Source organism: Odocoileus virginianus, chromosome 30, assembly GCF_023699985.2.
Source record: "Odocoileus virginianus isolate 20LAN1187 ecotype Illinois chromosome 30, Ovbor_1.2, whole genome shotgun sequence".
NCBI classification, from domain to species: Eukaryota; Metazoa; Chordata; class Mammalia; order Artiodactyla; family Cervidae; genus Odocoileus; species Odocoileus virginianus.
Genome location: NC_069703.1, coordinates 38,585,443 through 38,613,212, shown reverse-complemented (window position 1 = coordinate 38,613,212; position 27,770 = coordinate 38,585,443). Strand labels below are relative to the sequence as shown.

General features: G+C 50.6%; 2 protein-coding genes across 2 annotated transcripts in view; both read right to left on the bottom strand.

Annotated features, from left to right (window-relative positions):
* Positions 1-218: 218 nt before the first annotated feature.
* Positions 219-7,219, bottom strand: XKR8 (XK related 8). Its single transcript, XM_020909116.2, has 3 exons — positions 6,824-7,219; positions 4,236-4,432; positions 219-1,765 (listed from the first exon to the last, which is right to left on the bottom strand). The coding sequence occupies exons 1-3, from the start codon at positions 7,114-7,116 to the stop codon at positions 1,056-1,058; spliced, it is 1,200 nt and encodes a 399-aa protein (XP_020764775.2). The 5' UTR covers positions 7,117-7,219; the 3' UTR covers positions 219-1,055.
* Positions 7,220-7,724: 505 nt separating this feature from the next.
* Positions 7,725-27,770, bottom strand: part of SMPDL3B (sphingomyelin phosphodiesterase acid like 3B) — a 31,947-nt gene continuing 11,901 nt past the window's right edge. The window contains exons 2-8 of the mRNA XM_070458453.1: positions 26,345-26,580; positions 23,338-23,435; positions 14,575-14,718; positions 12,733-12,905; positions 10,914-11,094; positions 10,697-10,830; positions 7,725-8,326 (exon numbers count right to left, since the gene is read on the bottom strand). Coding sequence (XP_070314554.1) covers positions 7,961-8,326; positions 10,697-10,830; positions 10,914-11,094; positions 12,733-12,905; positions 14,575-14,718; positions 23,338-23,435; positions 26,345-26,580 — 1,332 coding nt within the window. The 3' untranslated portion in view covers positions 7,725-7,960. The remainder of the gene's footprint in view (positions 8,327-10,696; positions 10,831-10,913; positions 11,095-12,732; positions 12,906-14,574; positions 14,719-23,337; positions 23,436-26,344; positions 26,581-27,770) is intronic.

Here is a 27,770-nt window from a genome sequence, read left to right as displayed (position 1 = left end):
AGCCCAGATCTAGGTTCTGACGCTCACGTGAGTGGTCATCCCCACATTGGCTCACCAGCTCTTGATACTCAGAAAACAAGTGGAGAAGTCTTAGCTCAGCCAACCCGCTTCTCTGGTCCCAGGGGCTTTGCCAACTTTGAGAGGTGGATTATGTGTCCCTGACCCCTTTTTTCCAGGCAGCTTTGAACTTGGCAGTAGATTCAATGACACAATAAGGCTGGAAGATACCATGAGGTTTTAATAATAATCTAATAACACTGTTTAACAAAAACACCATACATGTGTCTCACAGAGACATAGAAACACATACCTCTTCCTCCCACACAGACCCTGAGGTAGAAAAGAACACCGCCTGAAGTATAAAAAAATACTCATCAGGCTGAGCCATGGCCCAGACCACAGGTTCACAAGGCACTTGGCTGAAAGGTTGCCCCTTGAGAGCAGGGCAGAGGCTGGGCCAGCTGCACCCCAGGCAACTGCGCACCCCTGGCTTCTAGCATGAAAGCCTGTTCTGGGGCAGCTGGAGAGGCTAAGAGCTGAAACTGGGATGGCAGCTGATCTGCCAAGAACAGAATGATGCTCCTGGCACGTAAAAGGCCTTTGGTAAGCATCTGCTGAATGAATTGAATGACTGGAGGGGGACAATTCCAAAGAATACATCCTGGGGCCTTTCAGCCCCGGGCAGGGCAACCAAGGGTGAAACAGCACCTCCACCAGTTATTTCAGAGGTAGCCAAGGAGGTGAAAGCCAACACTGGGATGCTTTGGCGTATGTGGGTGGAGGAAGAGTGCAGTGGAGGCTCTTCTTTCCTCCCAAAGTGTTTCATAGATAACTGGGGCCCTCGACCCAGCAGGGCCCAGCCCTTCTCCTCTAGTTCTCCTCCTTGATGGCAGGCCTCTGTCTTAACTCAACTCTGGTCTCCAGTACCTGGCACAGATCAGGCATCAAGGGCTCATTGAGTGAATCGAGGCCCATAGCAGCATTAGTAGCTTATCTTCATCCTACCAACCAATTCCACCTGGCCTCGAGTCCCCCTGGCTGGGTCTGACCCTGCCTCAAAGGACACCATTCACCTCTCCCTTCCATGGCAATACAGCTTCATCCCTTGCCTTGGGGAAAAAGTTCTTAGCCAGCTGGGCCATGCGTCTGTTCTGCGGGAGCTGACGCTCCTCAAGGGAGCGGAGACCCCTGGTCCCGTCCACCTGGTCGGGCTCCCAGCGGCGGCTAGGGTGCAGCCAGCAGTAGTAGGCCAGCCGCAGAGCCAGCCCCAGAAGGAAGCAGACCCCGGCTGCGGGCAGCAGGCTCTGCAGCAGGTGCCCGCTGGGCAGCCAGGCGCTCTGAGTCGCCCAGGCCACCACCAGGAGAAGGCTGTCGTGAAGCAGGAACACCAGGTGGATGGTGGCACGGCCTCGCGTGTGGCCCTCCGCCACATTGAACCAGGAGAAATACAGGATGGTGGCCACGGTTGCCCGGTACAGCCACTCAGAGTGGGGACCTGGCATGAAGTCCGTGCCCTGCAGCCAGACCCAGAAGAGGAACACCAGCCACAGACCCAAGAAGTGCAGGGCCACATAGCGGGGGAAGAGGGCTGAGAAGAGGGCCACGACCAGCACCCGGGGCCACAGCAGCAGCAGGTTCCACAGGAAGTAGATCACGGAGGCGCCCAGTCCCAGGAGAGGCTTGGAGGGGAGGCAGGTGCGCAAGGCCCGGTGGTAGTCGAGCAGTGCCCACGAGATACCCACAAAGGACGTACAGATGCTGACCCCTGTGAAGAAGAGGAGACAGGTGAGCCCTGCGGCAGCGGGCAGGCGCCCCCCCACCCCACCCCGAGGCGGTGGTGCTGCTGCCACGTGCGGTGGGGATTAGAGCTCCCGGTTTGTTGAAAAGTACAGCTGGAGCAGTTAGTTCACACAACCCTCCCAGAGCTTCCATCCACATGGAGGCTGTCCTTCACCACAGACCTTTCAAGCGCTACTCCTGTTACATTTTTCAAGGACGAGACTGTGTGACTTAACACTCATCAGCACCCATCGCCCAGCATCGGGTACCCCTGGGCCTTGGCCCCACCCTGAGCACATTTTGAAATCCTTCCTTTCCTCGAAGAGTCCATGCCTTTCTTGAATTTGAACCCCAGCAGTCCAGTTCCCCTTTCCTTAACCTCAGAAAGGGAAGCGGGAAATCCCACAGGGTGACGACCAGCCTCTAGCTGAAGCCGCCTCCTGGGGGCCAGGAGGGATGTCCCTGCTATGCGGCTGGAACAGCCCCTACTCCCCTCCGTTCCACCCTCAGATTGGGCCCTGGTTTTGATTTTCCAAGACATCCACCTCCCACCTCCTGGTTGCCCATCCTAGACTAGAAGCACCAAGCCCTCCAAGGAGGGCTGGAAGCATCTCTAGACAGCTTCCTCCCTGCCCCCTTCCTACCTCATTTGGACAACAGATGTTCTCTGGGAATCTGCTGTGGGTCAGGAACCCACTCCCAGCCTGGAATGAGCTCTGTGGCCTAACTACCCCACACTCAGGGTCTCTGCAGGCCTGATGTTCCTCCAGCTGCCCCACGTGCTGCATTCTCTGACCTGGCAAGCTGTGCCCTTGGTTATTAGGGAGACCCACCCTGTTTCCTCTGGCCTACTCCTCCTTACCCTGCAACTTCTGGCTTGAATATCCCCTAGAGTCACCCATCCTGACGCCATCCCACCCCACTCCACCGTGCAGGTCCTATAACACCCCCTCTCTGTCTGGAGTCTTATTTCCTTATCTCTGAGCTCCTTCAGAGTAGAAAACAGATTCTGCCCCCCAGGGATCCCTCAGCAGCCTAGTAGCTGGCATATAGCCGCAGCTGAAGAAATGTTTGCTAAACAAAAGTTGGGAAAATCCATTTCTTCCCTCAGTTTCCCATCCCCACCGGTCCATACACACAGGGCAGATAGACTCCACTTAGCCCCAGTCCTGGATACCCACTGGCCTCAAATAGATAAAAACACAGCCACCCCTCAGAATCCACAAGGAATTGGTTCCCAAAATCCATGGGTGCTCAAGTCCCTAATATAAAATGGGGTTATAGGGTCGGCCCTCTGAATCTGCAGGTACAGAACCCACAGAGAGGGCTGACGGTATGTGCCCAATGAATGCTGGTGTCCCAGGGCGAATCACTTCACCTTTTGGCACCTCTGCTCTCATGTAAAATGGAGACAAGTGCAGCACCCACCTAGAGGGTGCTGTGGACTGTAACAATGATGACATAGCACTTTGCACAGTGCTACTACCAGCAGGGGCTCAATCGTGACAGCTGCTACTACTGTTTTGTTTTTCCCCAATTAATATTGCAGAACCAGATGAGCAAACGGAAAGCCCTTGAAGATGGAGTCCAACTCCCCAACTTGTATGACCGTGGAAACTGAGGCCAGAGAGGGAAAGACTCTCCAAGTCCCGCAGCGAGGGGTGGCAGAGCTGGGACTGGTTCCCCGGGAGGCTGTGCCAGTTACAGCCGCAGGTGTGCGAGGGTGGAGACGGGAAAGCGGAGATCCTGAATCAGATGTGAGCTGGAGTCCTAACTTGGCTGCGAGCTGGCGTATGACCTTGGGCAACTCATTTCCCTAAAGTCCGCTCTAAGTTGCTCATTGCACAAATCTCTCCTGTGGTTTATGAAGCCACCTGCCTTCCTCCTTCTCAGATCACTCCACTGGCTTTAATGTAACTGCATGCTTTACAGTCTGTGGTCCTGGCAGGCCAGGGGCTTTGTCTGTCTGCTTATTCACTGTGGTGTCCCTATCACAGGGACAGGCACAGAGGTTCTCCATAGAGACTTAAGTGTACAAAGGTGCTCAATAATTCCTCTGTTGATTAACAGATTCCTTATTAGACATTAGGCACCCAGCATACTTTATCTGTTATGTTCAAACTAGTAAAAATTATATTGTAGACTTATTAGGCACTAGGCCCTATATGCATCACTTCACTTAAAAACTTTTCATTTGCTTTATGAGGAAGGATCATCGACTATGTCCATTTTACAGATGAGAACAATAGCTCAGAGAGGTAGAGTCCTCTTTGTCCAAACTCAAGGCTGGAGCATGACTTTGGATTGGACCCCAGACCTGCCTCGCTAAAGGACATTCCTCTGTTTTCTAAACAGCATTTATGAAAAAAGAGAAAACCTTTCTGATATTCATGGGCAACTTTCCCAAGGTGTGAAGGTGTGGCGCGGGGGTGGCTGGCCTTGGGCCCGACACTCACACTGGTAGTACTCAGCGCTGCCACTCTGCAGTATGATGGCCAGCACCAGGGTGAGCTGCGGCGTCGTCTCCAGGAAGGTCTCAAAGAGTCGCAGCATGCTGATGTCCAGGGAGAGGAAGTCGGCGTAGGCCAGGTCGAACTCGGAGGGGACCTCCTGCCGCCACACCAGCAGCCCCTGATGCAGCCCCTGCACGCATCTAGGTAGCACACATGATGCCCCAAGGGGCCCGGTTAGCATCCAGTGGCATTCTTCCTTCCCTCCCCACTGAGCAGATGCAGACGGGCTCCAATCCTGGCTTGTCATGTACACACAATGGGACCTTGGGCAAGTGACTTAACCTCACTGAACTTGTTTCTTCATCTGTGAAATGGGGATAGATTACTGCTCCTGCTCCTGCAGTAGCCACCATTCCAAGCTCATCACTAACCTTGTCCCACTTCCTCCTTTACAACATCCCCGTTTTACAGATGGGGAAACAGGATCAAAGAGCGAATGAGCAGTGGAAACAGGATTTGGACTCCAAGCTGTCTGAATTTGAAAGATGTACTATGAAAATGCCTAAAGTGATCCTTCTCAAATTTCAGCAAGCCTAAGAATTTCTTAGGATCCTGTGGGGAAGGGGAGCCATGGAGAGTTTCTGAGCACAGACAAGACAGATCCTACTGTGCTATAGAAAGAGCACCCAGGAATCCATGGGAGAGGCCTGCCCAGAGTGATGGAAGCAGAGATGGGGCAGAGTTAAGAGGGTCCAGAGAGGTCTTCCCTGGTGGTCCAGGGGCTAAGAATCCACCTGCCAATGCAGGGGATACAGGTTCGATACCTGGTCCCAGGGAAGATGCCACATGCCTTGGGGCAACTAAGCCCATGCCCTGCAATTACTGAAACCTGTTTGCCTAGAGCCCATGCTCCACAAGAGAAGCCACTGCAATGAGAAGACTGTGCACCGCAACAAAGATCAGTCCCTGCTCGCTGCAACTAGAGAAAACCCACATAGCAAGGAAGGCCCAGCATAGCCAAAAATAAATAAAAAATTTTTAAATGAGAGAGATGGTCCAGAGGTTGGACAGACAGACCTGAGTGACCCGTTGGCCTAAGGGAACAGTGGAGGATACACCAGGATCTCGCCTGCCCAGAACCGATCTCAGTTGGCTCTTGGGAGGTGAACCCACTCACTCATTTCGAATTTATTCATTAGACATTTACCCTCGCTTCCCCTGGATGGTCTTGACAACATGCTAAGAGAACAAACAGGCACACCCAGGTTGAGGGTTGTTCCTCAGTGCCCTGGCAGAGGCAGAGGCCTAGTCACAGGCTGGCACAGAGACCCTGTTTTCTCAAGCAAAGCTCAATACAGTCTGTCCGACTCATGCTCAGCAAAAATAGAAGATATATGATGCAGTTATCGATTCAGGGCTCATTGCAGGCTGCCAGGACTATAATATCTGTGCCCCTTCGTGTTCATTCGGGGTGTTATTGATGCCTGGCCAGTCTCTCAGGGGAAACTGCAATATTCAAAGCTCCTCCCGCCCACTCCTGGAGACTCAAGGCAAGATCTGGAAAGAATCTGTAACCATGGATTCCAGAGTGGGTCCTGGCTCCGTCCAGACCATCCCAACCCAGATCACATGGTGTCCTGAGTTTGTCGCATGACTCTGACCCCTTCGTTTCACTTTCCCCATCTCCAGATGGTCCTGCCACTTCTGAAAAGAAGCACAGCCCACACAGATTTTGCAGGCTTCCCCCGTTCCCCACCCCCCAACCCCTGCATCCAAGCCCTGTCTGGCTCCAGGAACGTGCATGAGTCAGACCCCATCTCTGCCCTCTTGCTGGGTCCTGGGGGTGAGGGGGTGAGGTGGGGAGCAAGTGCTCATGGAGAAGGCAGCTGGGGAAGATAAGGCGAGGGACACTGGCCGTGAGGGACCAAGCGCTGCCCTGGGGGTCAGGGCTGCTCAGACTGCAAGGTGACCCAGCTAGCTGATCAGGAGGTGAGCTGATGCTGCTGCTCACCCTGCAGGGGCGCAATTCACAGGTCTTGTTCCACTTAGTCCTTACACTGGGAGCCTCTGGTACACTGAATAAACTGACATCTGGAGGGGAAACTAGGGGCTCCGCCCACAGCTAAAAAGAACTGCTGGGACCCGTGGCCAATAGAACAGAGTCCGCCAGACCAGGAGCTGCGCCCTTCACAGCGGGGTTTGCCCGCCACACCCACCTCCGGATGACAACCTCCTTTTAACAGAGGAGGGAACTGAGGCTCGGAAAAAGCCTGGAAGGAGGCCAGGAGTGGATCCCAAAGGGCCTGACTCCAGGTCGTGTGCCTCAGTTTCCTCTCTAGGTCCCCGTTTCTTCACTTGTGCCAGGAAGCTCGAGTGATGAGCTCTGAGGGCCGTCAGCCGGATTGATCCTTCATCAGGGGCCAGGAGTTCACCTGGTGGGAGAGGCGCCCTCTAAACTAGGAGGGGCTTAGTTTCCTCTCCTGGGTCGCAGTCCTTTCCTCTCCTGCCCCCGTGTCCCAGAGTCAGCCCAGCAGCAGGAGGTGACGTGACCTCCGTTCCCCCGTCTCTCTCCCCAGGGGCGGGGCGCTCACCTGTACAGGTAGCCCAGCTGAAGGAGATGCAACAGCGCCAGGTACCGGCCAGGGGGCTTCGGCGCGAGCGGGATGGAGACGTCGGAGCGCAGCCAGACCCAGCTGAAGAGCTGCAGCGCGACCGAGGCGAGGCCCAACAGCGCCAGCACCAGCGCGGCCCACAGGTAGCGACCGCTGAGCACATACTGGCTCGCGGCCCACACATCGGCGCCCAGGTCGATCAGGAAGGCGAGGGTGCCCAATATTCCAAGGACTAGGTCCCTTAAGAGGACGGCGCGGGGCGACCAGGGCATGACCCGCGAGCCTCTCCCTTCTCTATTCGTCTGGGCTCAGGCCCGCCCTCCCGGCCCAGGGTCGCACCCGGCCCAGACGCGCAGTGGCAGGAAGGAGGCGTGCACAGCCCTCGGGGCCGCCCAGGACCGGACCGCTGGGCGGGACTTCCCCGTCCCGCCCCGTCCGGGGAGGAGCGAGGCCCGCAGACCCCGCGGTTGGGTCACCCGCGGTCTCAGAGCTCTCTGGCCAGGCAGCCAGCCGAGGGGTTTGCCCCCCCCCCCCCGCCTCCCACCTCCAAGCCCCGCTGAGCCCAGAGGGCCCCAAGGACCGCTAGGCCCGAAGACGCACCGTCCGAGGTGCAATGTAGCAGGCTTGTTTTACCCTGGAGGCCCAAGGCGGAGAATATGGCCCGCAGATGAGCGCCCGGGTTAGAACTGCGCTGTCTCACGTACACACTGTTGCAAAACCGAACGCCAAAGCCCGATCCGATCCCTGACTGTATACCTCGAGGCCGGGCCATGTGTCAGGGGAGACCGAGGGTCAACCAGGCGCATCTTCCTGGCATCTCATTTTACTCGGATTATCCGAATAGGAGGAGGGAAGGATGTTCAATAACGGGGCAAGGGAGTTACTTTTATAAACATGATTTATAAATTAACATGCATGACGAGCAGAGTGTTTTGGATAAAACATAAAACGTGAAAGAAATGTGCTGTGGGACCCTCGGGGCTTCATTTCCTGATCGGCTGCCCAGTCCCAGTTCATTCTGCTGTCGCGGGGAGGGGAAAGGGTGGAAGAGTCCAGCTCTCAGGGGTGATGCTGACTCCATTTTACCAAGGGCGTCGGCCGTTGGTTCCCCCAAGGTCAGGACAAGAGCAGCACGCGTAAGCCCAGCAGCGCCGCGGTCAGGAGCGCAAGGCAGGGCGCGGGCGCGACGCCGGGGGCGCGCAGGCAGGCCGCGTACCCGTCGAAGGCCACCTCGCGCAGCGCGCACACGTGCTCGGCGCGGCACGCTTCGTCGCAGGCGCGCGTGTCGTAACTGACCGAGTTGTAGACGTAGTAACGCTGCAACGCACCCTGGTCGCTAGCGATGCGGCCCAGCGCCGCATGCATGGAGCGGGCACCTGCGTCCGGCACCCCGTAGGCCTCGGTCACCCGGTACTCGAGCTCCCAGCTTGGCGCGCCCAGCGCGTTCGCCTGGCTCAGGTTCAAGAAGTAGGTCACCATGTCCTACAGAGGGGGCGCGAGGCGGGCGGGCCGTGAGCAGCTGTCCGCTTCCGCCCCCAACCCTCCATCTTGCATTTGATCCCTGATTCTAACAGCCGTAATCAGGACCACTCTTAGTCAGCTTGGCTGACATCATCTGGTCCAAATTCCGGAGGTAACTGTATTATCATCTCCATTTCACAGATGAGGAAACAGTCCTAAAGAGGTTAATTCATTTGGCCAGGGTCTCACAGGTCCCTGCGCAGATTGGAACCCAGGTTGTTTCCTCCATGGCCTGTGTATTTTCTGTTCAAGCAAATTCCTGGGTGCACAGAAGATTCTCAGTAAGTATTTGCAGAAAGAACAGATAAAATGCAATCTAAAAGTAATGAAATGAAATGCCTGGCTGAGAGAGGTTGTAGAATTGTGTTTTGATGTGGGCTTGGGATGCACCCAAGACATCTAGAACTCAGGTGCATTTTCTGGACTAGAATGTGGAAGGGTTATCTGTCCAATACTTTCCACCTAAGTTTGAGGATCTGCTTCAGGTCAGGAGAGGTAGGGTAAGAGGGGCCGCCATGTATGGATGGCAACTTTCTGCTAGGCATCTGCATTACTTCATTTCACACCCACCTGCGGGCCAAGTGCCCATGTGGACAACAGACCATACTCTTAAAAATCCTCAGCCTGCTTCTCCTCGAGGGTGAAGGACCTAGTATCTCAGGCAGTCCCTGGTTTTAAATGGTCTTTCTCAACACCAAGGTTAAATCTCTGCACCCACCTCTTTCTGGAACTCCTATTTGAGCATTCAGCTGCCTCCTCCCTTGGCATTTTCACTTGGATGCCGTATAGACATCCCAAAGTTAACAGAAAAACCAAGTTTCTGATCTTCCCTCCAAAACCTGCTCCTCCCGCAGTGATCCCGTTTCAGTAAGTGGCAACCTCATCCTTCGAGGTGCTCCAGCCAAAGCCTTGGAGCCCTGTTGCCTCCTCACTTTCTCTTCCACCCCTCATCCAGTCCACCAGCAAATCCTGTCCACTCTGCCTTCAAAATACACCCAGGACTTCCTTGGTGGTCCAGTGGCTAAGACTCCGTGCTCCCAATTAAGGGTCCCTGGGTTTGATCCCTGGTCAGGGAACTAGATCCTACATGCTGCAGCTGAGAGTTTCTTCCATGCCCCAACTAGAGATCCTGCATGCCACAACTAAGACCTGACATAGCCAAATAATAAAATTAATACTTTTAAAAATAAATCCATCCAGGATCTAGCTCTCCTCATGACCTGCTGCAGCCACCCTGGCTCATAGCACTGTCACCTCTCAGTGGTTGTAGTCACTTTCTCACTGATCCCCCTGTTTCCATCCTTGCCCCCTACAGCCTGTTCTTCACCCAGAATAGTGATTTTTTTTTAAAAATTCCAGAGTCAAAAAAAAAAAAAAATTCCAGAGTCTTACTCACAGCCTATGTGACATGACCTCCACTGTGGCCCCGCAGGCCTTCTTGCCCCTCCCTGCCCAACACACCCAGTGCGTTCCTTCCTCCTCATTCCGCAGACACTCACGTGGCTCACTCCCTGATTTGACTCAGAGTTCAGATGTCACCCTATCAGTGACACTTCCTCACCCCATCTGTCTGACATATGCACGTGCCCTGAAACTGCCACTGCCTCCTCTCTCTTTTCTCCTTAGCACTGATTTCGCGCCGCACTTAACTTTACTGTGTTTGTTTATTGCCTGCCTCCCTCCGGTAAGGATGTCGGCTCCGGGAGAGCGGTGCCTTTTGTTCACTTCTGTGTCCCCTGAGCTTAGCACAGGGCCTGGCACGTGGCAGGTGCTTAACACATTTTGTTGGCTACATTAAGGAATCATACTCCTTTGTCGTCTCTGTAGTCACCAGCACATCCCAGGAGGTGTGCGATTGCTCGACGAGTAGGGGCCTGCTTGGCTGCAGCCCAGTCAGTATAGGGAAGACATGGACAGTGGGCCTGCAGTCACACTGTGAGACTGTGACTGCCAGGCCAAAGAGATACAACTTGTCTGGGGGGCGCTGGGGAGCCACTGAAGGTTTTTGAGCAGGAGAGAGACAAGAAGTACTTAAGAAAGATTAATCTCTTCTGCTCAGCTGTACCAGATGAGCTCCAGCGGGGCTGGCGGGAGGCAGGGAGACCAAGCAGGAGACCCTGACCATGATTGGGGCAAAGGGAGATTTGGGGGAGAATTGACCTGACCTGGTGGCAAGATTTGGAGGTAGCTCCAGGGTTCTAATGCTGAGCTCTCAAAAGGTGGAAGTAACTTGAACTTCCTGAGGCTCAGGTGGATTAGCTGGGGAAGGTGGTGATTCATTCAGATCCCTCCCCCTCCTTCTGTGGCCCAAGCAGACCCAAGGCTCCTGACCTGCAGGCTCAGCGTAGCTCGGTCGTATTCAAACACCCGGATGCCTGGATTGTTGGCGCCGTTGACCACTCCAGGTAACGTGGTTTTCCACGGGGTGACCCCAGGTGTAAGGAACATGACGCTGATGGGGGCACCTTCCAGGAGAGAGACAGTGGGACTGAGAGTTTGGTGACAGAGGGAGGGAAGTGGGCTGGCCACTGCCCTCCAGGGTGGGTACCTGCACTGTCATAGAACATCCGAAAGCTGTCGGTGTGGTGGTGCCCGAAGAACTGCCCTGCGATGACTCGATGATGCCTCTGGACCACCTTCAGGTACTCCTCATTGAAGCCCTCCCGAAACCACGCTTTGTTCCGTGTCTTCTCAAAGAAGCCCGGGGGCACGTGGCCGATGATGTACACCTATGAAGAAGGGGTACCCAGCGGGGGTTCAGAGCTGCTTTCCCCAGCTCATCTCCACCTCTCACAGTCTGCCCATCTCCCCAAAAGCAAACAACAGGCTCCAAGGTACCTCCTCCCCTTTCCCTCTCCCAGGTAATACCAGCATCTCTCTGCACACAGCAGTGAAGGTGCCGCAGGCTTCCCACCTCTGTGCCTTTGTCCATACTATGCCTGCCACCCAGTCCACCCTGCTCCTGTTCACTTCTGTAAATTCTGTTGTTGCTGTTTAGTCGCTCAGTCGTGTCCGGCTCTTTGTGACCCCATAGACTCTGTAGTCCCCCAGGCTTCTCTGTCCGTGGGATTGCCCAGGCAAGAGTCCTGGAGTGGGTTGCTATTTCCTCCTCTAGGGGGCCTTCCCGACCCAGGGATCCAACCTGAGTCTCCTGCATTGGCAGGCGGATTCTCTACCATTGAGCCATCTGGGAAAGTGAAAGTGAAAGTTGCTTAGTCAAGTCTGACTCTTTGCAGTGCCATGGACTATACAGTTCATGGAATTCTCCAGGGCAGAATACTGGAGTGGGTTGCCATTTCCTTCTCCAGGAGCCGTCTGGGAAGCCCTCTGTAAATCCTACCCATGCTTCAAAACACTTCTCATGAAATCCTCCTGATCCTTCAGATGAGTCTTCTCCTGTTGGAGAGCGCAGGCACTGTAACCAAAACTTCCTTAGATGGTTTATAACGTCTGCTGTGTAGCGGTAACATGTGTTCACATCTCACATTCACTGAGTCACTCAGCTGTAATGACAGTGCCTGGGCCCTTGGCCCCATTGCGAGAGGCAGAATGGTGGGGTGGGGCAGTGGTGGCTGGTAAGGAGGGCAGTGAAGAGTGTGAGCTTTGGAGACAAACCACCATTGGATACCAGATGAGTATCACCTCTCTGAGCTTCAGTTTTCTCATCAGGAGAGCTACCTAACTGGTGCGGTTTTGAGAGTTCATATATCCATATAAAGCACCTAGCAACTTATCTGATGTATAGTGAGGACTCAGAAGCACCAGCCATGCAGATCCTGCCAGGATACACTGGCCAGAGTAGGGACTCAGGCAAATGAGACAGAAGGCCAGCCGTCGGGTGCTGCCAGCCCAGTGGACTAGAGGGACACACCTCACAGCAGACGAGATGGACACACCTCAAGGGCAAGGCACATCTCTGAGGTCTAGCCCGCACTGTGGCTGCAGCTATGCTGGACTTGGCTTCTGGAGCCTCGGGTTCCAGTCTCAGTGAGTGCGTTACAGTCTCTCAGGCGTGTCCAACTCTTTGCGACCCCACGGACTGTAGCCTGCCAGGCTCCTCTGTCCATGGAGTTCTCCAGGCAGGAATACTGGAGTGGGGAGCCACTTCCCACTCCAGGGGATCTCAGCCCCACCACTCACTGTGAGACTTGAGACCGTCACTGCCCCACCGGGAGCCTCACCGCACAATGGGTCCCAGCCCCACAGGCTGTTGTGAGGATGGAAGAAGCCCTCTCAGGTGCCAAGCTGATGAAGGACCCTCTGTGACATGAGCATCTTGAGTGAGTGGGTGTGAGTCTGTGCCGAAGTGGGGGACTCGTTCAGGAAGAGACCCCCGGGAAGGAGGAGAAGGAGCAGGGAGCCCTTACCATTTCCCCAGCCTGGGATGCACGGGTCAGCACGTCGTCCAGCCACTGGAACTGCTGGCTGGGGTCAGCCATGCCGGCCGTCTGCTCATTGTTGCTGTAGTACAGGTTGGTGTTGAGGACCACGATTCGCCCAGCCCCACTCAGCCCCGGCAGTTTCTCAGAATAGAAGGCACCTAGGACATCACAGCCATGGGGGATCTGAAGGGGTCTCTTGCCTCCAAGCAGACACACCTCTGTCCCCTATTACTTCACTTGCCCATCTTCTCCTTCCTTGGCATCCCCCCTTCCCATCTTTCCCACAGGATGAGCATCGTGGGTAGGACCAAAGGCTCTGGAGCCAGGCTGCCTGGGTTCAAGTCCTGGTTCTATCCCTTACTACCTGTGCCACTTGGGGAAAGTTCCTTAAGGTCTCGATGCCTCAGTTTCCTCCTCCATAGAATGGGAATAACATGGAGGTGTGTTTATCCCTCTGGATTCACTGTCAGCCCTTCTGCACTTAGCTCTCTGCCCCAGGAGCAGTGGATTAAATCAATGGGCTTCTATGCTATTGAGGAAAGGAATGAGAGGAGGTCAGGTCCCCTTGGGATGCTGTGTCCCCCAAATCAGTGATCCTCAAACTGGTGATTTTGTCCCCAAGGGAACACTTGGCAATGTCTGGAGACATTTTTGGTTTTCACAATGGGAGATGTTACTTGCAACTAGTGGATAAAGGCCAGCAATGCTGCTGAACACCCTACAATGTACAGGACACCCCCCCACACACACAAAGAATTACCCTGCCCCATATGTCAACAGTGGCAAAATTCAGAAACCTGGCTTGAAATGAAGGTCACTGCCCCTACAAAGGTTGTTGTGAGGAATCTAGCAGTGGACAGGGCAGTGCCAGGCACACAGAAAAATGCTCGAGGAATATTCACTTCTGATTCTGATTAGTGCTGTGTGGTTAAGAAGATGGGCATTGGGATCAGCCCTGGATCCTGCTCCTGAGGTTGCCTCTTCTTGTTGCCCTAATGGTCCGGGAGCGACAAGAATGAAGACAGAACACGAAATCTGGGGCAATGGGTCAGGGGACCTGCAGCCTCTATTGGACTGAGGTGCAGAGTCCATTCTGAGTCCAGCTTTTATTCCTAACGGCAGACTGCAAGACTTTCTCAGATCTTATCTTTCTCGACACATGCCATATCAGTTGAAAGTGAAAGAAAGTGAAGTCACTCAGTTATGTCCGATTCTTTGTGACCCCATGAACTATAGCCTACCAGGCTTCTCCATCTGTCCATGGGATTTTCCAGGCAAGAGTACTGGGGTGGGTTGCCATTTCCTTCTCCAGTATCAGTTACATACTCCTAAATATCATGGACTACACTGACATAGACCAGATCTCCTTGTGTTTACCCTGGGCCGTTCACTCCCTTCTGGGCTAGTCTTGGGAACAACAAGTGCATAGGCAGAGTTCATGCCTGATGGCGACCCAGCGTTCCAAGGTCCATGCTTTTATGATCCCAGTCACAATCCCTTCTGGGTCTGGCCCTGGGGTTTTTAACAAGGCTATAATCCTAAGAAAGACATGAAAAATAATCAATATAGTTTCTTAATATATGCTATTTTTCCAGGTGCTATTTCTGTGAAATTTCTCAAGGCGGTGAGAGCACATTGTTAGGAATTCCTACTACATCCTCTCAGCTAGGTGACCTTGGCCAAGTGACTTGGTATATTCAAGCCTCAGTCTCCTAATCTATAAAATGGAGATAAAATCAGTTCCTATTTCATGGGGATGTTGTGAAAATGAAATTAGATCAGACTTTGGTATAAAGGGCTCCTTATAGTAGCAAATGATGTTTGTACCTTCTTTGAAGAAAGTGATGGATTCGTTACTGAGCCAGGGTCGCCACAGCTCTGCTACCTGGTTATAGATATTGTTGCTCCCTGCGGGTAATTGGTTTTTGGGATGAAAGTCATGATTTCCCAAAGCAGCGTAGACTTTAGTATCTGGGAGGAAAAAAAGAAATATAAAAATATATGGGGGACTTTCCTGGTGGTCCAGTGGCTAAGATTCCACGCTCCCAGTGCAGAAGGCATTCGATCTCTGGTCAGGGACCTAGATTTCACATACCGCAACTAAAAAAATCCTTCATGCTGCAACTTAAGTTCCCACATTCTGCGATGAAGATCAAAGATCCCACATGCTGCAACTAAGACCTAACACAGCCAAATAAAATCTGGAAGCGCTGAGCTTTGCCAAAGGAGGAGGTCATAAAATTCCCATGAGGAATTGTGCACAAAGCCAGAAGTCATGACTATAACTGCCTGGGGAGAAAACCTCCTCTGTAATATAGATGCAAGCAGACATAAGAATTCATTTAAGAGAAAACAGATCCCTGGAATCCCAAAGACAGGTGAGAAGGGAGAGACCCTCTCCCAGTTTATAATCAGATAAGGCTGGGGGTCTCCAGAGAAACAGGACCAGACTTGGCTTTCTTGACCTAAGAGAAGCTATTTTTGCCCTAAGCCATTTTGGGATCTAAGCCTGGCCACAAGACTTGCCCTTGAAGAGATCTCAGTAATAAAGATCTTAAGGGAACAGAAGGACAGACACCGTTATCAGGGAAGAGAAGAAAAAAGTGAAAGTGAAGTTGCTCAGTCATGTCTGACTCTTTGCGACCCCGTGGACTGTAGCCTACCAGGCTCCTCCATCCATGGGATTCTCCAGGCAAGAATACTGGAGTGGATTACCATTTCCTTCTCCAAATAAAACCATTCCTATTAACAGAAAAAAAAAATACTTAAAAGGTGTTTAACTCTCTACTTTCAAAATAGGTTGTATACTTTTACACATCTAAAAGGCTAGATGTTTCAAATAAGGATTTAAGTTTGTCCACTATACATACACATAGTAGCACTGAACCCACTTCGTACAATGGTTATAGTCTCAAAGTATCATCTAAACAGGAACACTCTAGCCAAGGACCCTTCCTCTTCTCTATCAACCCAGTGGACAAGTCTAATAAGCATCTATAATGCTTAGAGGGGATTTTAACAATTTCACTTCTGCTAGTTGTTTTCAGAAGTCTTGCCTATGAATTTTAACATCAAGTGTACACAATGTATTTATTGGTTATTTTTGTCATACACTGGCAACCTCTTTAACATCTAGGAAGACTAGATGTTGTAAATTTGGACGTTTGTCCCTTATGTACACTATATACACAACTAAGTAAACCAAAATGCAGACAGATACAGGACAATGGTTAACCTTGCCTAACATAAACATACTGGTATAACCCACCTTGTACTTTCTCCCTGAACCAGCACAAATAAAGTAATACGTACTGCTCTGAGAGGTGGTTTGATCATTCTGATCATTCCATTTCTAAATGAGTATTTCATATGAAACTTAACAAAAGGATATATCTACAAAATGTTATTTCATTACCTCTACTTTTAACATACTTTGTGCACTTCTAAACATCTAGAAAGACTAGATGTTTCAAATAAGGACTTAAGTTTGTCCACTATATACACAGTAGTGTTGAATAAACTACACACATGTAACAGTGGTTATACCTGAAGGTATCTTCTACAAAGGAACATTCTGGTCTAGAACCTTTCATTATAGAGAATGAGAAGAAGAAATAAGAGCAAGATAATGAATCAGTTGTAAAGACTTTTAGTTCTGCTTCAAAGGTAAAGACTAGCCTGAAGCACTTTCTTGAGCTATTTTACAGAATTTAACCCCTGCAATCTCAAAAACCACAGAATGATCTCTGTTCATGTCCAGGGCAAACCATTCAATATCACAGTAATCCAAGTCTATGCCCCGACCAGTAATGCTGAAGAAGCTGAAGTTGAACAGTTCTGTGAAGACCTACGAGACCTTTTAGAACTAACACCCAAAAAAGATGTCCTTTTCATTATAAGGGACTAGAATGCAAAAGTAGGAAGTCAAGAAACACCTGGAGTAACAGGCAAATTTGGCCTTGGAGTACAGAATGAAGCAGGGCAAAGGCTAATAGAGTTTGCCAAGAGAACACACCGGTCATAGCAAACACCCTCTTCCAACAACACAAGAGAAGACTCTACACATGGACATCACCAGATGGTCAACACCAAAATCAGACTGATTACAGTCTTTGCAGCCGAAGATGGAGAAGCTCTATACAGTCAGCAAAAACAAGACCAGGAGCTGGCTGTGGCTCAGGTCATGAACTCCTTATTGCCAAATTCAGACTTAAATTGAAGAAAGTGGGGAAAACCACTAGACCATACAGGTATGACCTAAATCAAATCCTTTATGATTATATAGTGGAAGTGAGAAATAGATTTAAGGGACTAGATCTGATAGACAGAGTGCCTGATGAACAATGGACTCAGGTTCATGACATTGCATAGGAGACAGGGATCAAGACCATCCCCAAGAAAAAGAAATGCAAAAAAGCAAAATGGCTGTCTGAGGAGGCCTTACAAATAGCTGTGAAAAGAAGAGAAGTGAAAAGCAAAGGAGAAAAGGAAAGATATACCCATTTGAATGCAGCGTTCCAAAGAATAGAAAGGAGAGATAAGAAAGCCTTCCTAGGATATCAATGCAAAGATAGAGAGCAAGACAATGGAATGGGAAAGACTAGAAATCTCTTCAAGAAAATTAGAGATACCAAGAGAACATTTCATGCAAAGATGGACTCAATAAAGGACAGAAATGGTATGGACCTAACAGAAGCAGATGAGATTAAGAAGAGGTGGCAAAAATGCACAGAAGAACTGTACAAAAAAGATCTTCATGATCCAGATAATCAAGATGATGTGATCACTCACGTAGAGCCAGACATCCTGGAATGTGAAGTCAAGTGGGCCTTAGGAAGAATCACTATGAATAAAGCTAGTGGAAGTGATGGAATTCCAGTTGAGCTATTTCAAATCCTAAAAGATGATGCTGTGAAAGTGCTGCACTCAGTATGTCAGCAAATTTGGAAAACTCAGCAATGTCCACAGGACTGGAAAAGGTCAGTTTTCATTCCAATACCAAAGAAAGGCAATGCCAAAGAATGCTCAAACTACTGCACAATTGCACTCATCTCACAGGCTAGTAAAGTAATGCTCAAAATTCTCAAGCCAGGCTTCAGCAATACGTGAACTGTGAACTTCCAGATGTTCAAGCTGGTTTTAGAAAAGGCAGAGGAACCAGAGATCAAATTGCCAACATCCACTGGATCATTGAAACAGCAAGAGTTCCAGAAAAACATCTATTTCTGCTTTATTGACTATGCCAAAGCCTTTGACTGTGTGGATCACAATAAGCTGGAAAATTATGAAAGAGATGGGAATACCAGACCACCTGACCTGCCTCTTGAGAAACCTGTATGCAGGTCAGGAAGCAACAGTTAGAACTGGACATGGAACAACAGACTGGTTCCAAACAGGAAAAGGAGTATGTCGAGGCTGTATATTGTCACCCTGCTTATTTAACTTATATGCAGAGAGAAATATATATAATGAGAAACGCTGGACTGGAAGAAGCACAAGCTGGAATCAAGATTGCCAGGAGAAATATCAATAACCTCAGATATGCAGATGACACCACCCTTATGGTGGAAAGTGAAGAACTAAAGAGCCTCTTGATGAAAGTGAAAGAGGAGAGTGAAAAACTTGGCTTAAAACTCAACATTCAGAAAACTAAGATCATGGCATCCAGTCCCATCACTTCATGGCAAATAGATAGGGAAACAGTGGAAAGAGTGGCTGATTTTATTTTGGGGGGCTCCAAAATCACTGCCGATGGTGATTGCAGCCATGAAATTAAAAGACGCTTACTCCTTGGAAGGAAAGTTATGACCAACCTAGACAGCATATTAAAAAGCAGAGACATTACTTTGCCAACAAAGGTCCATCTAGTCAAGGCTATGGTTTTTCCAGTGGTCACATATGGATGTGAGAGGTGGACTATAAAGAAAGCTGAGTGCCAAAGAATAGATGCTTTTGAACTGTGGTGTTGGAGAAGACTCTTCAGAGTCCCTTGGACTGCAAGGAGATCCAACCAGTCTATCCTAAAGGAAATCAGTCCTGAATATTCATTGGAAGGATTGATGCTGAAGCTGAAACTCCCAATATTTTGGCCAGCTGATTGGAAGAGCTGACTCATTTGAAAAGCCCCTGATGCTGGGACAGATTGAGGGCAGGAGGAGGGCAGGAGGAGAAGGGGTTGGATGGCATCACCGACACAATGGACATGGGTTTGGGTGGACTCCGGGAGTTGGTGACGGACAGGGAGGCCTGGCATACTGTGGTTCATGGGGTCGCAAAGAGTCAGACACGATTGAGCGACTGAACTGTACTGAACTGAACCCCTGCAACCACCAGGTTATGGGGTCACAAAGAAGTTACCTGTCACTAAGACAGGACTTAGTGACTGAACAACAGCAATGATCACCAGAACTACTGAAACCTAAGGGATGATGATGTTGACCTTTTCTGACCCTCATGACTTCAATCAACCAAAGCATGGACTCTGTCAACTTTGCCCTAATTCTATGTTGAATATAGGGCATATATATGAGTATATGCATATATCCCTCCCTAGCTTAAAACGGCCCCAGTTTCACTGTTCAGGGAACCACTGATTTGGGAAAGATTCCTGGTGTTCTCCCTATTTGTGGCAAGTAGTAAATCCTTCCTTCTGATATTTGGCTTGGTTGTGTCTTTTGGCTTGACACCTGAAGTGAAGTGAGGTGAATTCACTCAGTTGTGTCTGACTCTTTGCGACCCCATGGACTATAGCCCACCAGGCTCCTCCCTCCATGGGATTCTCCAGGCAAGAGTACTGGAGTGGGTTGCCATTTCCTTCTCCAGGGGATCTTCCCGACTCAGGGATCGAACCCAGGTCTCCTCCATTGCAGGCAGATACTTTAACCTCTGAGCCACCAGGGAAGGCTTGACACCTACCAAGAGTCAAACCTAGTTTTGGGGTAATAGGTTTTTTGCTGGTCTATGTGTTGGGCACTTCTTGAAGCTCCTTACAAGCATAAACTCCATGCGGGCACCACCTGGCATCATGTTCATGACCAAGTCCCCTATCCCTAGAATGCTGTCTCACCCATAGTAGACACATTTGTTGACTGACTGAATGAATGAGTTATCTTATTTAATCCTCACAACAGCCCTCAGGGCAGGTACCATCATCTTCCTTATTTTGCACAGGGAGAACACTGACTGTCCAGGGGCTGGCACACCTGGAGCGTGGCAGAGCCTGAATTGGGACCCGAACAGTTTGCCTTGCACACCCATGTTCACTATCGGCCACAGTGGAGAGGCAGGGGCCAGTGTTCACAGCAACTCTGATGAGGAACCCAGGTGGGCGTGACAAGAAGAACTCAACGACATGGAACCAAAATCTCAAATTTCAGCCTCTTCCTCCTCTCCTACTGGTTGCTTCAGCTTATTTATCTTTATAACAGGGAGTGTTCTGCTTGACCCATGTTGCTACCATGCTCAAGATAAGGCCTTGTTTCACCTCTTCCAATTTGTTCTCATTTTAACATCTCTACAAGTGGGTCGTGTCTTACCACTGAGGCCAAGAGAGAGCCCTGTGTCATACTTTAGGACAGCGTTTTTTCTTAGCGATACATAAAACCATGAAACATCTTACAGTCAATGGATTTAGGAAATTCAATACATGTGAAAGCATGTTATGAACTATAAAATCTTATCATTTACACTTGTATGTTAAATCATAATAATAAAGCATTTTCTTATCCATTATTTCACTTTTATTCCTGAAGCCGCATGGGGAGCAGAGAAAAGAGCGCTCAGGGTAAGATCTGAATTTGAACCCCTCCCTAGGAACTGACTAGCTTTGACCCAGAGATTTGTTATCTACACACTGGGAATAATACCCATAGTTACCATGGGGGAGAGTGCCCTGGTTTGAGCCTGTGTGCCGTGTGTTAGTCGCTCAATCGTGTCCAACTCTTTGCAACCCCATGGACTGCAGCCTATCAGAATCCTCTGTCCATGGAATTCTCCAGGCAAGAATACTGCAGTGGGTTGCCGGTCTCTTCTCCAGGGGATCTTCCTGACCCAGGGATCGAACCTGGGTCTCCTGCATTGCACGCAGATTTTGTTCTTACCATCTCAGCCACAGAAACCCCAGTGGTTTCTGCTGGAAGATTAACCAGCCCAAGCATGTCTGAGCTGGTTGGGTTGAGGTACGTAGACTGGAATTGTCCAGTCAGCTTCTCTGTACAAACTGATTTACACTGAGAGGAGGAGGTTGCCTCAAGGACAGATGTGGGAATTGGGGTGGGGGTGGGGGTCCCCTCCTGGAGTGGCACTGGGAGTGGTAGGTACGAGGTGTCCTCAAACCAGGATTTACATCCCAGAACTTGCCTGTTTCCTTGGCCACAAGCATCACATTTGTCTTCAGTAAAACTGAGGCAGTAATAATACCTCTCTCTAGGATTATCCTGACAGTGAAGAAGCTAAGGCATATATACAATATTCTCAGAGGAGTGCCTGACATTCAGCGCTTGATACATAGATACAGGGCTTCGTGGCTCAGCTGGTAAAGAATCCGCCTGCAATGCGGGAGATCTGGGTTCGATCCCTGGGTCGGGAAGATCCCCGGGAGAAGGGAAAGGCTACCCACTCCAGTATTCTGGCCTGGAGGATTCTATGGACTGTGTAGCCCATGGGGTCGCGAAGAGTCGGACACGACTGAGCGACTTTCACTTTCACTTTGGGCTTCCCTGGCGGCTCAGAGGTTAAAGCGTCTGTCTGCAATACTGGAGACCTGGAGACCTGGGTATGATCCCTGGGTCGGGAAGATTCCCTGGAGAAGGAAATGGCAACCCACTCCAGTATTCTTGCCTGGAGAATCCCATGGACGGAGGAGCCTGGTGGGCTACGGTCCATGGGGTAGCAAAGAGTTGACGGCTGAGCAACTCACTTCACTTCACTTCTACATAGATACAGGACTTACCAGGTGGCGCTAGTGGTAAAGAACCCGCCTGCCAATGCAGGAGACTATGAGAAACGCAGGTTTGAGAAACACGGGTTTGAGAAACGTGGGCTTGATCCTTGGGTCAGGAAGATCCCCTGGAGGAGGGCATGGCAACCCATTCCAGTATTCTTGGCTGGAGAATCCCATGGACAGAGGCGCCTGGGGGGCTACAGTCCATCGGATCGCAAAGAATCGGACATGACTAAAGCAACTTAGCACACACACACATAGAAACATATAATCATTCTTGCTACTATTACCTATTTTTGTTATCACTATTCTGTATCTGGGTGCTGAGAGACCCATGATGAAGACCTTCAGAGGAAACAGCTGTACCAAAACCCCAGGGCGATTGGGGTAGGGGAGAGGGTTGGGACCTAGGGATCTGCTTTCACAGGTCTCCCACTGGCAGGCTGAGGGCCTGATTCAGACCCCAGGATCTTGTGTTTGGCACAGCCTGCTTAAAGCCATTTTTAAGGACCATTAGATGGGGTCCCCTACCACCGTCTCCCCATCATGTCCTGTGGGGCTGCAGCCATAATCACTCACAGTCCTGGCTGCTCACCCAGACTCTGAAGGCCTTGGATGCACCACGAAACCGCACTTTGGCTAGAAATCTGCATCTCCCAGAAGTCCCAGCAGCCAAGATGGTTTGAGAAGAGTAGATGGCAATTCCAGGGCCATAGGAGGACGCAAAAGCTGTGTGCAAGCCCACGTGAGACTTACCCAGGGACGATGCTTAAAAGTAACTGTAGACGCCTTGAGAAGGGGTTATAAGTCTGGTGTTATACAGGCAGGACAGAAACCAGTGAAATGTCAGGCATTTCCATTAATAAAAAGAAACAGGTCTGAAATGGAGTTATTGTGCTAAACCCTAGGTCAATGAACCAAGTGTTAACTAAGTTAATACCTAACCTAACTGAAGTTTCAGCCTCTCCCTAGAATATGACCTTTAAACAGTCAATATGGAATTAACATAGGGGGCATTAGTGAGAAAATCTGTTTGACAGATCCCACCTTTCCCCTAAAGGAAGGTAACCTTGCCTGAAACAATCCCTTTTTGCTAGAATCTTCCTTTTTCTACCCTCTTCTGTCTGTAAAAGCTTCCATTTGTACAGCTCCTTGGAGCCCCTTTCCTTTTTTTTTTTTTTTAATCTTTTTTCTCTTTTTGGCTGTGCCACACAACATGTGGGATCTTACTTCCCCAACCAGGGATCGAACCTGCGCCCCCTGCATTGGAAGCACAGAGTCTTAACCACTGGACTGCCAGGGAAGTCCCTGGAGCGCCTTTCTGTTTTCTGTGGGATGCTGCCTGAGTGATGAATCCTTGAATAAAGTCAAATAGATCTTCAGATTTACTCAGTTGAATTTGGTTTTTAACACCATTAATAGGATTCTGTGTGTATTCACAAGCGGACAAGCTCTCGTTCATGTTCCTTACAGTGTTCCTGGAAGGCAAGACCTGATTGCTGCGAAGTGCCTGGTGCAGGACCTGGCCGGCAGCCATCATCATCGGGGGGAAGGTCATTCCTTTGCACTTTGGTGCTGTTTTCCTCCCACTGTGCCAGGCAGTGCCTGGGTGTCAGGGAACATTATGGGGACCCAGGGCACAATCTCACCTGGAAAGGCCTCCCTGATGAGCTGAGTCAACTGCTTCACAATTTTCAGCACGGCCACCTCACTCAGCCTCTCGTTGGGCACGTGTGGTGTGTCATCACTGCAAAACACGAGCAGCTCGGGAAGTGGCCCAAGGAAAAGAAGGGACCGCTCCACCGTGAGAAAGCAGCTCTACCCAGACCCAGCTGCAGACTGAGAGGGAGGCCCTGGGCTGCTGACGGGAGTCCCACCGGACCAAGTTCAAGCCCCGGCTCTGCCATTAACCTGCTGTGGGTCCCTGGGCTAGTTGTTTAACCTCTCTGAGCTTCCACGAGCTCAGCTGTAAAATAGGGACAACATGGAACTTCAAACAGAGTATCTGTGAGACTTCAGCAGAGGGTTCCAAAATCACTGCGCAGATTGGCTGCAGCCACGAAGTTAAAAGATGACAGCTCCTATGAAGAAAAGCTATGACAAACCTACACAGAATATTAAAAAGCAGAGACTTCACTTTACTGGCAAAGGTCTATATACTCAGAGCTATGGTTTAGTCATGCACTGATGTAAGAGTTGGACCATAAAGAAGGGCTGAGTGTTAAAGAATTGATACTTTTGATCTGTGGTGTTGGAGAAGACTCTTGAGAGAGTCCCTTGGACAATAAGATCAAACCAGTCCATCCTAAAGGAAATCAGTCCTGAATATTCATTGGAAGGACTTATGCTGCAGCTGAAGCTCCAGTACTTTGGTCACCTGATTCGAAGAGCCGACTCATTGGAAAAAATCCTGATGCTGGGAAAGATTGAAGGCCAAAGGAGAAGAAGGCAACAGAGGATGAGACGGCTGGATGGCATCATCGACTCAGTGGGGTGGAAAAGCCAATCTGAGTTCATTCCTTGACCCAAGGGTTCTAAGGAGTTTGGATCTGCCTTCATAATAAAGCATCCGGATGTACTCCGGCAGGTTTAGATATGGCTTCATAATAAAGCATCCGGATGTACTCTGGCAGGTCCAGGGCCTGCCCCAGGACCATTTAGCCCCCACCCCACCCCCTGTTTGACAGACCTAAATTCCTGGATCAATCTTAGAAAGGTGCAGCAAGAAGGAGGAAGAAGAGGGAAGGGACGCTTGGGGAAAGAAGGAGGAAGGGAGGTTTGGGGGGTGATAGGAGTCCCCACAATCTAAAGCTTGAGGACTCTGCTGGACTGCGGGGTGAAACAGCTGTGCCCCAAGACTCCCTGGGGAAGTTTACTAGCTGAATCATACGGAGACCACTACTGGCAGTCCACACTGGCTCACTTTGTGCCAGGTACTTGCCGTGTGTTGAACCCATATCCACTCATTTATTCTTCATAATAACCCTACTGTGGAGCTTCTATTGTTATCCCATTTGACAGATAAAGAAACCAAGGCACAGAAAAGTGAAGAATCCTGCCTAAGAGTATACAGCCAGACAGTGGTGGGGCCAGGGTTTGAACCAGTCAGCCTGGCTCCAGAGTCTATGCTCACATCCATTACATCCTACAGTGTCTCTGATACCCTCATTAGGACAGCAAGAGGGACCTTGGAGCCCTGTCCTCCTGAGGACAGGCCAGGAGTCCAAAGACATCGGGACAAAATTCCATTTTCCCCTAGTCTGGAGGATTTAATTCTGTGTGACGGAAAACATATCCAATTGCTGCAGGTTATTCCCCAAGGGACCGCGATTCTCCCAGGAGAGGCCAAATTTCTTAGAAACTGAAGAATTAAAAAGGGGTCCTAGAGGTCCTCTCATCCAATGTCATAACCTCTGCAAGTCCCAGAGATTTCCCAGAAAAATCATGCTTTTCTGTTAAAGGATGGTGAATTTCTCAGAGGGATCATGACTTTTAGAATGTTACTCATTTTTCCAAGGGCCCCTTCTCAGGGAGCAGAAGGCCAGAGTCATGGCCTAAAATTCACTTTCTCCTTGGATTGATTCCTGAGCCCCGGGAAACCAGAGCTGCCCAGGCTTCTCCGAGACACAGTCACATTTCTTAAGGGCCCAGCCTTACTCCACCCATTTCTGTCCATGTGAGGGTCATTCCGGTCACTCCCATGTCACAATGAGAGACAGCTAGGGCCGTCGTGGGTTTGCTCCACCTTATGGAAGTGTCTATAGAGGCTAGAAGAGGGCGCAGGAAGCCAGAGCTCCAGCCAACCCTCCTCGCCCGCTCTCTGGCTCACCACTTCCTACAGGAAGTCCTCCCAGTTTCACCAGAGGAAGTCAGGTGCCCTGTGAAACTCCCCCACCCGCTCAGTGCCCGTCTCCCCTTGCTGGGATATCATGGTCAGTGACCTCGTCTGTATCACCCAGGAGACCTTGAGCTCCCTGAAGGAGGGTCGGGGTTCCTATTATCTCTGTTCCCCCATGTCTGTCCATGGGTAAGCACAGAGCAGGCTGATCTACCAAGAGAGGGAGAGAAGGATCGAGTGAGTGAAGGGGGGACCACGAGTGCTGAGGGAAGGCTTACGGCAGTAACCTTGGAGGAGTAGCAGAAATGGCATCTGAACTGAAATTGCCCCTCAAGCTCTCTCTATGCAGGCCAAGCTCTGACCAGGGAGGACCCCCAAGGCCAGGCAGCCAGGGGTGGCCCACAGCTGGCCAGGACACTTGGTCCCAGTGCTGGCCTACCTTCACCCCTCCTAACTGTCTCTTCTCCCTGCATTTGGATCTCTGGGGCTTGCAGTCCCTAAACTCTGGTGGGAGTGGCACCAGAGTTCATCCCCCGACTTGAAATCCAGGGGTTCCCCACATGCCCAAACATGCCATGACCGTGTCCCCAGCCTCAGTGAGTGCCAAGTTCTGCTGAGTCTGGGAGACACGAGGTCAAGGGCACAGACCCTGAAATCAGCCAGGCCCAGGGTCCCACAGACAAGCTTTGAGTTTCAGGTTCATCCTCTCTGCAACAGGGCTGGTGTGAGGACTAAGGGAGATGGTTTGGGGCAGGTGCCAGGAGGGCAGGGGGCACTCGCAGTGGCCAGGGAAGGGTAGCTGCAGTGACGGCTCTCACCCGGTCCAGAGGATGAAGTCTGGCTGGGGCTCGATCTCCTTCATGGCGTAGATGGAGGAGTTGATGAGGATCCAGGGAGAATCGCAGAGGTAGTCGCCCCAGGGGCCTGCGTTGGGTACCGGCTGGGAGCCCGCAGACGGGCATACCTGGAGAGGGTCTTCAGACACCTTGTAGTCGGGGTCCAGATGCAGGTCAGAGATGTGCCAGAACTTCCCTGCAGGGGCAAGGAGACCCCGCTAACATGGGCTCCTCCCTGAGCCTGGCTGGAGAGGGATTGGGGAACCCTGGGGTAGGAGACGGGAGTTTACACAGGTGAAAGGAAGTTTTCTCCGAATCCAGGGCCAGGCTTTGCCCAGGGAGGCGCTGAGCAGAGCAGAAAATAGGCTTGGTTCTGTCCCTGACCTCTGACCTTTGACAAGACCCTTTCTATCTCCCCACCTCAGTGTTCCCAGCAGCAGCAGCAGGGATTGGACTCTGTGACCTTCAGGAATCCTTTAGGAGTTATATGCAGAGTGCTTGTTTTAAAGCAAAGATGAGTTAAGCACCAGGCTCTGGAATCACATACTAGCTGTGTGACTCTGGGTGAGATGCTTCACCTCTCTGAGCCAATAACTAGAGCTAAATGTTATGCTCTAGGAAAATATATACAAAAATCTGGGAGAAGGCTTACACACCAAATGTATCATAAGATCTTGCTAATTAACACCAGCAAAAAGCTGGGGAATATGTGTGGAAATAAAAAAAGAAAGAAGGCTGAGCACCGAAGAATTCATGTGTTTGAACTGTGGTGTTGGAGAAGACTCTTGGACTGCAAGGATATTAAACCAGTCAATCCTAAAGGAAATCAACCCTAAATATTCATGGGAAGGACTAATGCCAAAGCTGAAGCTCCAATACTATGGCCACCTGATACAAAGAGCTGACTTATTAGAAAAGACCCTGATGCTGGGAAAGATTGAAGGCAGGAGGAGAAGAGGACGACAGAGGGTGAGACGGTTGGATGGCATCACCGACTCAGTGGACATGAGTTTGAGCAGGCTCCCAGAGATAGTGATGGACAGGGAAGCCTGGCGTGCTGCAGTCCATGGGGTCACAAAGAGTCGGACACAACTCAGCGACTGAACAACAAAAATGTGTGGAAATGGTGTTTATGAGTACTAGACCAGAAAAGATGGAATGTCGTTTCAGACTGGCTTGAATTTCTCATTGTGGGCCTACTTGTTACTGACTCTAGATGTGAGGTGGAATGCCAAAAATCTCCAGGTGTAACGCAAAGAAGGGACTCTAAAGAAACGGGCTTTGGAGTGGCTTTCTCATCTGCACCCTGCACAGGGCCTGGTGTAAGTGGTTTCAATGATGCCTATTGAAGGAGAGGTTGAACAGGTTTGGTCTCTCCCCTAATTCCTGTTTCCAGAATTTCCTCACT

Excerpts from the sequence above, each read along its gene's own strand:
- XKR8 (XM_020909116.2), bottom strand. The coding sequence starts at position 7,116 with ATGCCCTGGTCGCCCCGCGCCGTCCTCTTAAGGGACCTAGTCCTTGGA. Across the intron at positions 4,433-6,823 it reads CAGCTGGGCTACCTGTACAG|ATGCGTGCAGGGGCTGCATC; the intron begins GTGAGCGCCCCG and ends TGTGCTACCTAG. Across the intron at positions 1,766-4,235 it reads CAGCGCTGAGTACTACCAGT|GGGTCAGCATCTGTACGTCC; the intron begins GTGAGTGTCGGG and ends TCTTCTTCACAG.